The sequence below is a fragment of the Clytia hemisphaerica genome, unplaced genomic scaffold (genome assembly GCF_902728285.1).
Source record: "Clytia hemisphaerica strain Z4C2 unplaced genomic scaffold, Clytia hemisphaerica genome assembly, whole genome shotgun sequence".
In the NCBI taxonomy this organism is placed as follows: Eukaryota; Metazoa; Cnidaria; class Hydrozoa; order Leptothecata; family Clytiidae; genus Clytia; species Clytia hemisphaerica.
The window spans coordinates 942,698-955,355 of NW_027103987.1; the positions used below are offsets into that span (position 1 = coordinate 942,698).

At 33.7% G+C, this 12,658-nt stretch overlaps 1 protein-coding gene across 1 annotated transcript; it reads right to left on the reverse strand.

Moving 5' to 3' along the window:
• Nucleotides 1-3,664: 3,664 nt before the first annotated feature.
• On the reverse strand, nucleotides 3,665-12,438 carry LOC136811142 (uncharacterized). Its single transcript, XM_067067758.1, has 3 exons — nucleotides 12,312-12,438; nucleotides 5,826-6,095; nucleotides 3,665-5,565 (listed from the first exon to the last, which is right to left on the reverse strand). Coding segments are annotated over exons 1-3 (1,305 nt in total). The 5' UTR covers nucleotides 12,313-12,438; the 3' UTR covers nucleotides 3,665-4,531.
• Between the last annotated feature and the right edge of the window lie 220 nt (nucleotides 12,439-12,658).

The window sequence follows — 12,658 nt, forward strand, 5'->3', positions numbered from 1 at the left end:
TCTGCGGGATGGACGTTAGTGTGACTAACTGAAGTAAAGCCAATTGTTCTCCTCCAAGCAAAGATTAAGCAACAACAATTAATTAGAAAAGTTTTCTTCATTTTAAGACCTTTATCAGGGCTAAAACAAACAACCACCTTGGCAAACCATGACACACACTGACTGCTACCATTTTGATGAGAAAAAAATAACTCCTTTCAGTATAAAAAGGTAGTAGTCAGTTGCATAACCAGGTATAATCAGTGCGTCACAAACAGCCATATAAACAAAACTCAACATTCTCACAAAAGTTGTCTTTTTGATTTCCCAAACATTCGTCTAAAGCGTTCAACTTCCACAATAATTTACGTAATTGCAATTTCGGTCAGTCCACAGTCGGCTTCAACATATACACATGTCTTTATTTACGTGACCGAAGTGTCTACTAAAACAATCCGGGGGTAAGTAGCGAAGCAACACAGCAGATTATTGGTAAAGTAAAGAAATATCTTTTGACATTGACAATCAAATATAATATATTTCCTTAATTCAAAAATCAGAAATTCATTTTTCATTCGCGAAAAATAAAAATAAAAAGATAATGAATTAATATTACATACTAAGACGCCCCTGTCTTTTACTCTCGTTTAATTTCCGATCTCGGAACGTGCAAAACGCCTGTCTGCCCAATATCCACCCAATCAGCTTAAATTCACTTTAATTTTGACTTTCAAAAAATAGTATTTAAAAATTATGAATTTATAATAATTACAAAAAACTAAAAGTTTGATACTTCATTAGTGAAATATTCAATAAATTCCTAGTTTAAATTTTCAGTGGGCGTTTTTCTAGGGCTTCGTTTATCGCGCAATTTTTGCGTCACACAAACTTTCTCGGCCGCTCGTAATAATTATGCATTGCCAAATTTGGTTCTCCATTGTCAAGTCAGGATCGATGGTGACGTCACCTAAGCATAAAAAAGAAAGGATTTCGTCAGTTTTATGCATATATTAATTTGCGAGATATTCTATTCGCCGCGCGAGCGCACTTTTCGTAGACTAGTCGGACTAGTCTTTCTTTTACTTGCGGGATTGATGGTAACAAAAAAAGAAACTTCATAAAGTTGTGTATTTCCAGTGAGTAAACGATTCTGACAATTAACAAAATTGATGTTGACCCCTAAGCCTATGCGAGATTGAAGCGTTTGGGTGAACGAGACAAAACTCCAAAAAAGCTGGTGTTTTGAAGCGCTTCTGTGCGATCGAAATATCGCTGTTTGTGACGCACTGATAATCACAATCAGTGTAAAGGTCGGCCACTGCCCAAAGGACCTTTGTATCCAAACTGGTGAAAAGAGAATCGACTCCATTGAAATACCGTTACACTTTATATCCAGTTTTCAGAGCATGTCATGGTTGCCCCCAAGGAAAATTTCAAACATAAAACTCTGCCCCTAAGATCCGTTTCCCACCACAAAAAAAATCCAGAAAAACAGGTAAATATAGCTAGTTTTCAATGATTTTGCCCCTGAACTGTAGATATTATCAAAATTTTGCCCCTGCCTTTAAAAAGTTAGCAATTTCTGCCATACTCTGAAAACTGGCTTTATATATTCCAATTGACCAATAGGTGAAAAACTGTGATTTCACCCGTATCGTATGCTCTCTGAGCATAGCTCACACAATCTACTCTTATAAATTGTCTTATTTATACAAAAAGTTTTTACATACATTTTGAGTCCCAAAGGGAAAAGCTAACAAACTAAAAGGTGCAATTACAGAACATAAAAGTGATGAAATACAATTAACTATATACAATAAAAAGATAGATCAATTCACAAATGACGTATAGAATAAATAACGAATTAATTACTGCTCAGCATATATACAATCAATTAGTATATATACATCATTCTCTGTGATTTCTTCAGAGTTTAGTTTACATATATTTTCTGCCATGTATAAAAACAAAACACACACACGCACACAAAAAAGAGTAGAAACTGTATATGTGAGAGAGAGTGATGTAACCTCACCTTTACAAGCTAAATTTAGAATGTAAATGGAGGATTTATATTTATCTCAAGAGAAAGTCAACAGTGTGAATAAATTTGATTGAGATACAACATAAGTGATAATGTTAAAAAACTTAGTTTGCTGAAAGGAAAAGGAGAGAAAAGGACAACAAGACATGGACAACCCAACTGCTCAGTTTTAAAAGCAAACCAACCCTGAATAGATAAACAAACTCTAAGGAAAATGAATATAAATAGAAATCAAACGTAATTCTTACAGATTATACAAACAAAACCCATTTAGATAAAGTAGAAAAGAGAAATAACTTTTTGTCAAAAATTTGCAAGATCTAAAAATTTTCAACAAAAGCTCTAGACTAGGGCCGATCTCACATTTCTCTGTTATGAAGTTTTTGGATGTTTACTTATGACGTCATTATTAAAAGTTAGTCTAAATTTTATAAACTTAATTATAATTGTAATATATTCAGTCATATAAAAAACTGTAGTAAGATAATTTATTTAAGCTTAAAATTACATGGAAGTACCAATTGGATTCAAATATATAGAAAGACTAACAATTATTAATAAAAATCTGGTCTGTAAATTAACGATGCAATTCCTCGGAATTCGAATTCTTCTAGCTTCCAGACCTCCAAAAATTTTCTTTTTTCACTTTCACTTTTCATTTTCAAGACAAGCATGGAATACTAGGTCACAGTGTAACACACTGAGGCGACCGCGGTCAAATCTTATGAAATTTATGAATTTGTACACCATTTACCGTTTAATATGAACAGTACATAGAAAAATCCTTAAATCTTATAGAAAGTTTGGTTTGACTACAGTTAGTTTTGAAACCAGACGTTTTTCCAAGTTTTTTTTTAATCAAAATATAATTTTTAATGATATACAAAGTACAGTTTTTTTATAAGAATTATATAAATCGAAGTGATTCGCGATCTGAAAATGTCACGAATTTGAGCCCTAAAAAATTCTTTTGTTTCTAAGACTTGAAAAATAAAAAAAGTGAATTTAACTAAATTTGCCATAAAATTCATTTCAAAAATAAGATTTTTCCTGCAATACCATTTGTAGATTAAGTTTTGCAGGGATTAAATTTCTTCAAACATAAAAACCAAAATGGAAAACAAGAATTTGAAACTTTCTCAACAGAACCATATTTCAGACAAAAATTTGAAGCTGAACAACATTCTTAAAAAATCCTTAAAGTTTATCGATTTATCTTAAAAAAGCTGAGTAGGCACAAAAAACTTATGCTGGCAAAGTAAAATTAACAAAAAAATTGGCTACCAGCGTCATCCAGTCTATCAAAAAGCTCCAAGTGGCCTACAGGCTAGGGAAACCGTTCAGGCCTCCAAGCCAATTTTTTTGCCATTTAGTTAGTAAAATAGGACAAATTAGGACGAAAATAGACTAGAAATTAGGAAATTTAGTACAAATTTTAGGCTTTTGGACCAGTTTTCAATTTTCATTTTTCCCGTGACATGTGTGTTTTAAGTTCTGTCTATAGTCTATATGAAAACCAAAACAAAAGTTTGACGTTGCTTACTTTAGAGATACAAAAGGGCAGTTTCAAGCAACTAAATGAATTTGGGAAGAAATTTAAGGAAAATTGCGAATAACGATGAAGATAGACTAAAAGGTAAATAACTTTTGATAAATCTTTGCAAGGGTATAATGGTGATAAATGTGTACATGTATGGAATATTGCTAAAATACGTAAACAATAAAACTTCTAAATGGCTAAAGCAAATCCATTTATTGTAAAAAAAAGGAATCATTTTGATACAAATGTTATATCATAAATGACCTGCTTATAAAAAACTAAACTAAATAAAAACTACAAACCTTTTCTAAAATTATTAACAAGTGGTAAAAATGATAAACCTTTTTTTGATAAAAATCTGTTTCTACGTCTCTTTTTTAAATAATCTTAACAAAATGGGAAAAATGATAAATCTTTTTTCATAAAAATCTGTTTCTACGTCTCTTTTTTAAATAATCTTAACAAAAAAATCTTTTTTGGTAAAAATCTGTTTTCTACGCCTCTTTTATTATTAACAAAATGGGAAAATAAAAAGCTAATACTCTTTTTTATAAAAACAATGAGGCTTAAAATGCCCAAAAAATAAGAACAAGTTGAAGGCTGGGATGTCTAATTTTTTATCAAATAAGGGTCCAAACGAGGTAAGATGAGGTAAAAAATAAAAATAAGGCAAAAAGGACCCAAAATACCCCAAAGAATAAGAACCAAATAAGAACAGTTTGAGGCTCAAAGAGTCATAGGTCCCATAGAATCAATGTCAATGAAAACTTAGCTCTACCCATTATACTCAAACGAAGATTGAAATCTGACAACCCACCTACACTATAAGATAAAATGTACATTGATAAATCTTTAATGATGAAAATATGTCTTTACTACGTTTTTTAATAGAAGCATAATAAAATCATGGTCTAAGGATTCTTTTAAGAGATTTAACCTCTCAAAAGTTTGTGCGAAAAAAAGAAGTCTTAACTTTCTTCAGCTTTCACAATTTCCATAACTATTTTCTTTTTAACATCAACTTCATAACTGAAATCAGAATTAAGCAACTTGAGCTTGAGGTCGTTCATACCATCTTCTGTGTCGATATTATTCAGAGTTTCTGAACCGAACATATCGATAAGGATGTTGTTTGATAATTTCACTGTCATTTCCGGAGCATCAAATTCAACGAATACGACAACTTTAAATAGATTTCGATGCAATTTAAGGTAACTAATCTTGAAATCCTTACTGCATGAAGAACAGGAAGTCATACCTTGTGTGGATGGTGCTAACCTTTTTTGGCATGATTTACATGACCAATAGTTGTCCACTTTAACGCTAGCTATAACAGGCGTTGTTATTAGCTTGGTAGACAAGTCAACTTCGCTGAGAACCTGTTCTGGGAATTCAACGTCCAAATCTGCTGTCAGGTAACAAATTGAAGATGAGTAAGTGGTACCAAGACAAATCTCCTCGTTAATCACTTTTGAGGAAAGTGAAGTCAATTGAATGAGTGTGTTTTCTCTAACCAGATGAACAAAGTCTCCCCACAGGGACAAACTGACAGTTTTCACGCCATCAGAGAAAAGGCAAGGGCGCATAAGACTTGTTTTGGTTTTGCCGAACTTATCATATTCTTTCATCTCAGTGGGACCTGAATATTTGATTTTTCCAACCGCTGAAAGAACCGTTCCATTCTCATCGATATCAGAAAGATGAACAGCATCAGCATCATTTAAACCAAAGCTGAGTTCATTGTCATCAATGTCCGAGATTGAAGAGTAGCTGTTAAAAAAATATACCTCTTTCCCTGGTACTAATTTGCCGGCACGGATGGCAGTTTTGTTATGAAAGGCGTCAAGAAATTTTTGCCTTATTGATTTGATGTCTTTATGGTTGCTGATTATTATTTTGCAAAAATCAGTTTTGCCAGTTTTGAGATGCACCGTGAAGAAATTTCTGGTACGAGCTTGATTTTGGCTGATCGTTGCAACTACGCCAACAAATCCAAGGATGTCTAAAGAAGAATAGTAACAATCAATTTGCAATACCCTGTGTTGAAAGAGAAGGCTTGACATAAGCACAAGAAATAACATTAACGCAAAACTTTTCATGACCAGGCAATGACTTTATACATAAACCATTTACTTAAACCAGTCCCACTGTATTTAATGGGTTTACTATTTTAGTAAAAGCTGGTAAGAATTAAATAATGCATTTCTGAAATGTTTGAGAAAAAATTAAAGAAAAATGTTCTTGAATTTTACTTTTTCTTACCTCTGGCATTGGGTGGAATGGAAGGTGAAAATCTTGGGGACGGCAAGAGTGATGGAGACCCAAACAAACGTGATGGTGTATTGACCATCCCTTCAACAGCCTGCTTTTTAGGAGTCACCGGTGTCTCATTGTTATTCAAACTTTCACTGGCGTTGGGAGAAGAACTTGAACTTTTGGTGGTGTTATTACTTTGAGTGCTAGCTAATGCATCAAAGTCATCCATCTTAGCATCAGCAGCAGTTTGCTTCCTCTTTCTGTCACCTTTTGCCACTGTAATAAAGATACAGGATAATTTTTGTTATTAAAAGAAACTAAAATGATAAATAAACAAATTTTCAGGAAAATATCCACATTTCCCCTTTACTTTTTTTTAAAAACAATGAAAGAATCACAAAAACTGCAAATCTATATACAAACTATTTAGAGGAGACGGCTGGTAAATAAAAACTTTAATTTGATTACTTTGTCATACCAAGTTGACGTAATCTGCTTTCTTCATCCAAACGCTTTTTCAAACTTTTACTTTTTGCTAAGGATTTCAATCTTTCATATGGCATTGGCTCAATATAAATACTATCTAAAGTCTTTGCTCTTGAGAGAGCAACATAAGATTGTCCAGATGCTCGTTCAGATTTTCCAAGATCAATTGACATTTGTTCTAGAGTAAGGCCTTGCGACTTGTGTATAGTTATTGACCATGCCAATCGCAAGGGAAACTGAATTCTTTCATAATTACTACCTAGGCTGTCAGATGTATTTGCAATAGGTGGTATGGGTACCAAATTCTGTTGTAATTCTGAAAAACTTGGACCTGAATATTGGTCAAATTGTACAATCACTGCTATTGGAAAAGATGGTGGAGTTTCATTATCCTTAAAAACAATGCTGCAAACAGTACCCATGGCTCCATTACAGAGACCAGATTCAGTCCACAAATTTCTCATTAACATTACTCTAGCTCCAACTGATAAAAGGAGAGTAGGTGCCAAGCCACCCATATCATCTAAAGAGCATTTTGCAGCTTTTTTGTCATTGTGTAAAGCAGAAATTCTAGCTATCGGTTGGTTCAGTTTTTCAAGGGCCTTGAAATTGTTTTCTGCAACATCTTTATTTCCATAGGACAACTTCAAGGCATTTGAAAAGTTAGTTTTAATACTAGGTCCAGAACGTGTCAGTAACAATTTCCAATCATCTATGCTCACATTACCATCACGAACATTACTCAAGAGGCTGCGAAATCTTTTTTTGAAGAGAAACTGCTTCCATCTGAGCGCTGATTCACAGTAAGCTCAATAACTGTATTGAATAATTGATAAACGAAAAATCCCTCAGCTTCAAGTTCATTTCTAGGATTGTTGTAATAAATAGGATGTCCTTTCACAGGAGGAAGTTGTCCCAAGTCTCCAGACAAGATCATATTTATACCTCCAAATGGCACATCAAACTTTCCAGTGGCTTGTTTGCATCTCCGATTCACCCAAGCTAAGTCTGTTCGATTAATTACAGAATATTCATCAATTATAATGTACCTAATACCTTTTAGCCTTTCTTGAAGTTGTATCAATGACGAGCCCTCAAGTTCGGAGTTAAACTTGCCTTTGATAGGCAATCTCAACAAGTGATGTAAAGTTTTACCTCCTACACTATAAGCTGCAAGTCCAAATAATGATGAAATGATGAGTGCATCTCCTAATAAATGTCTAAGTCTGTGAATCAAAAAACTTTTTCCACAACCTGCCTTTCCAAAAATTATCATCAACAGTTGTGAGTTACTATTAATGTGACACCTTACCATCTCAAATGCTTTACGCTGTTGATCATTTAGTTTTAAGACATTCTGTAATTCAGTGTCCTCGTCATTCAGTTGACCTTCTATTCTTAAGGTAGCTTTTTTGCTATTTATCCAAGCAGGCATTTCTAATCTAGATATTGAATTATACTGGGAACACTGATCCAGCCAATATGTTCTATTTTCACTACCACTCGAATTATCTTCTTGTTGGGGATTTGAGAAATGATCTGCTAGAAACATCCATTCCTCTCTGTAGTTGCTTATCTCATCATTGATTACTTCAGAATCATCTTCGGAATCAGAGTCCTGAGAATCGGTACCTGTTTCTCTACTCATCATAGCATTTTCAATTGTTTCTAATTCCCTTAAATGATTAGGAACACTAACAGCAGCATCTGATCGTAGAAATGTAGCCCAACACATAATAAAACCTTCATCAGTTGCATCTATTTCACCCCAAGCTGAATTTGGAGTATGTCTCCATACTTTATATTTTAGTAAACTATACTTGCAGTACTTACTATAGTGAATACTATTTGGAGAAGATGAGTAAGAAGGAAATGTTCGGATTACAACTTCTTTTTTTCCTTTTATGCAACTCTTCATTGACCAAAACATAATTGGCATGAAATTGGATAAAATTCATCTCAGAAATCCTTGGATCAGAAGAGTAGTCCTCTCTAAATGCATAAATATCCAAGTGAGATTTTTTTTGTACTAACTTCACCATCAACCAATTCAACCTGTCGAGAACCATCTAAGGACATGCAATAAACTTCATAAGAACTACTGTAATACTTCAATCCTAATATTTGATGGCAAACCTCTTGAACACTCATATCACGTAAACCTACCGATCTCATCATTAATTTCTTTATTGCAGAGCTTGGGGAAAAATTATCAGAGTTTACTTTTGAAGCCACATGAGTGAACGCATCCTGTGTAATATCACTGAGCTTCTCTGGCTTAGAAGCATACTTTGTCAAATATTCAACACATGAGTGGTAATCAACTACTACACTGATATCAACATTGGCTCTCCATCCTTGTAATAAAACACGTTGGTGCCTGTTGACTCTTGGGTCATTTCTTGAAGTTACAACTTTTGCTCTGAACCTTTCAACACCATCTCTAGATTTCACCTTTTCAAATTCCAAATGTGTTTTCTCGTTTACTTCAAAAGGAAAGTGAAATCGACATGTTGTGTCATCATTTTTTTGCCGAAGACAATATGCCGAACTACAAAGATGTTTTTCGACAGAGTTAACAAGATTGGCATAATCTGTACTCATTTCCTCTGGATTTAAGTTTCTATAATCCACTTTACAGGGATGTACCTGGGGTTTGACCCAGTTTTCTCCCTCCATAGGATTGCAAGTACAAAGAAGCTTATCAACATAATCACACACACTTGTTTCTCAGCCTGGCTACCTTCAGCAATAATTTCATTCAACTCTTTTTCCTGAAAAGCAACATTCTCAGATTTTAATTTTTGCGATGCAAGGTAACCTTTCAGAGCAATATTTGTTAATTCAACCAAACCTGGATCGTCTTCTAGTTTAGCAACACCATGACAATGAATGGAACCTCTAGAAGCATATTCAAACCTGTACCAGTGCCATGTAGCTTTTAGCAAATTATAAAGCCAATGCTTGACAAATTTGTTTGTACGCTCAGTGAAGTAATAGTCTACTACATGAGGATTCTCTGTAATAAATTTTCTTATTCCATTCACATCATTGACATCTACTTTAAATTTACTCAAAAGATCTGGCCAGTGAAACTCTGCCATAGAAAATGTGAAAAAAAATTGTAAATACCCCAACTTGTTTAACTGTTGCTGTCAGATTGTTTCGTACTTTGTTCCAAAAAGAACGTGATCCACTTACATCTTTGGTGTAATAAAATACCTTTTTCATCAATTCATTAGCACAGTTAGAGTTTAACATTTCATTGAATTCATCCAAAGTAAAATTCATTTCCCCTGGATTCCTTTTAATGTACAAATTTCCCCTGCTCAAAATTCTTCTACGATACAATATGTTGAAAGCCCAGTAGGCAAATCTAGGATGTGCAGCAAAACGATAGAAGTAATTGTCATCATTGACATCACAGAATTTGAGTAAATGACGAATCTTTAATGAAAAGTTTTCAAGTTCATTAGACGCTATAGTTCTTTCCAAGGCAAGGTTAGTTGGATCACCTTTGCCATCAGGAAATAGAGTTGGAAAAGCCATAGTAGCTAAAAATGGAGTATTGAATTCATTGATTGGTTCAATACCAATAATATCCAGTTCAGGGATATTGTTGATAAAATGAGAAATTTTGTTTTTATGCATTTGTGTGTTCAAAGAAGAAGGTACAAATGAACTCATTTCATCAGGCCTTATGTCTTCTTCATTTTCAGGACCAAGGTCTGTTGTAATTTCATCTTCACTATGCTCACTTTCTGATTCAGAAGAGCTATCCTCAGTGGACTCTTGACTAATAGAGGAATAAAGTTGTCCATTTAGAGGGAGATCCTCTATTCGATTTTGATCAATAGTAACATCAGAATAAACAGGGTTATTCTTCACAAGCCATTCAAGAGCATCTACAACTTTTTGTTTCCTGACCTTGAAATCTCTAGAGTCAACACAAGATCCCTTTTTAGATATCTTAATTATTGGTATATCAGAGGGCAAATTTGGCAAAACATTTGCAACTGTCTGAACATCTGAAGGAAATGTAATAACATGACCTTTATATGCTCTCTGTCTACCTCTAGGTTTACAATAAACATTCATAATAGGTAATGCTCTAGCAATCAACATTTCCTCAACCTGCGAAAGATCTTTCAGCTCATGAGGTACTGGTGACGGGATCATGTTATTCTCACGACTGAATTTTTTAGGCCATTGTTTATCTCGTTTACATCGAGTGCACTCTTGTTTAGAAACATTAAACCAAGCCTCTGCACAAACTTCGCATTGCTTTATTTGCATTTTATACATTTCATTGTAGAAGTCTAGAATAGTAAGATGTTCTGTCTGTTCGAGATGAGAGCTTACAGCACCTGACGATTTCATGGATATTTTCTTTTCAACTTTCTTTTGACTTTCAATTTTTTTGTTTGTTAAATTTTCTTTTATTTTTCCAATTGAATGTTTTATGCAAGTCTGAGAACCCTGAAGTTTAACATTTGATACAGAGTCTTTTTGAATCTGATTTTTATTGTTTGTTTGCTGTCTTTGCTTACCCTTAAATTCAACTTTTTTTTCAGTGTCTTTTTTGAGACAATAGTTGTGATCAAATTCCACTTCTGAGGAAATACACTTGACCCCTTTACAATAATCATGATCATGTACCTTATTTTGAAAAGAGACGGATGATTCATATGCAATAGGCACTTCTGTATTTTCTATTACCAAATCTATATTTTCATCAACACTGTTAATTACATCCTCCTGAACATAACAACAAAAAAACCATCCTTCCTGGTATTGATACTGAATATCCTCAAAACAATGATAAACTTCTATGCTCTCTAAGAGGTCATCAATATAAAACCATTTATTCCTATTCGAATCAAACGAAGCAATTGTAAAGTGGGCCCCATGATTACGAACTGAAGACCTGAGACTATAAGAAATGTTTCTGATTTTGAGAGAGCTATGGATTTTCACCAAGTTCATGAGATTTTCAGCAAACTCAATAAACAAAACTGACGATGGAACAATGTCTAAATTACTTGCAGGTATTTTGGTTTGACAATTTTGACACACAATTTCTTGAACTAACAAATTCGATGAAAATAATAAGTCTGGCCATTCATTGATCACTGCATCATTTATAGTTTCATTCCAAGAAAAATATTGCAAAAATGTTGAGACCGAGTCTACACAATGTTGGCCACAATTTATGCAAATTTGATTGAAGTTATAAGTGCTACAAAACATTATCCTCTCTAAGTCATTTCTAAAATCAAAGACAGATTCTTGAAAAATTTGTGAAAACTCGGCATGACAATCTCTTGCTCTGAAACTAGGACAGTGATCAATAATGTGGCTCCAAATTGGATTGCGAACTTCATTAGACACTAGATACTTAAGTTCTGATTCTTTATAGATGCGATCTTTGTGAAGAGTTTTTAATTCTGTATATTTGTCACACACATCAAGAAGAGAGATCAAAAGTGGACTGTTAACGTAAGTTCTGTCTAAGAGACCAAATATACTATGGTAAAAAAGATCAATGAACGAATCAATCGCACAACTGTATGTCCCTGGGGTAGAACGTACCGAATTAGGAAGATGTAACTCACGAATTACAACATTTGTAAATCTGGGAATACTTTGCTTTTTCAGGTGGTTTTCAATTGAACTGTTCACATTAGATGATTGAGTGGCCATACTCTCTTTAGCTTTCATGCTAAGTTTTCGAGCTTTCATAGTCTCTTTAGCTTTCATGCTACGTTTTCGAGCTTTCATATTAGCTTTCATGCTAGTTTTGAGTTTTCATACTCTTTTTCAGCTTTCATGCTAGGTTTTGTGTTCCATACTCTTTAACTTTAGTGAATACCCAAAATATTTGAGCTAAAGTTTTGATTTTGTATTCACTGCAATCCAAATTAATAAACACATGAAAAGCTACATGTATTCCCAAATTTAAGCTGTATTTCTAAAGTTATACAAATATAATTAAAAAATAATTACTTTTAAGTGCTAATTGGTTCCCTAGTCTTGTCTTTAATTCTTGATCTTCTTTTGAAAAGGAACAAATTCACATGGGGACACTGTTTTCATGCTGTTGTAACAGTCGCGTCGAAAAACTATGGAGTATATTGTACTTTTTCCTTTTTAAAACTGTTTTATCTCCGTAATACTTTGCACATACAGAAATCTAAGGAAGATAATTACTTTTTCCGAGCGAGTGTTATTCAGAGACTTCAAAGATAGAGAAACGAGATTGTTGATTTCGTCAGCTTTCCGTGACTTTAGAGAACGGATTACCGCGCGCAAATATGCGAGATTTTTCACCATACAAAACGTCTCTGAATACA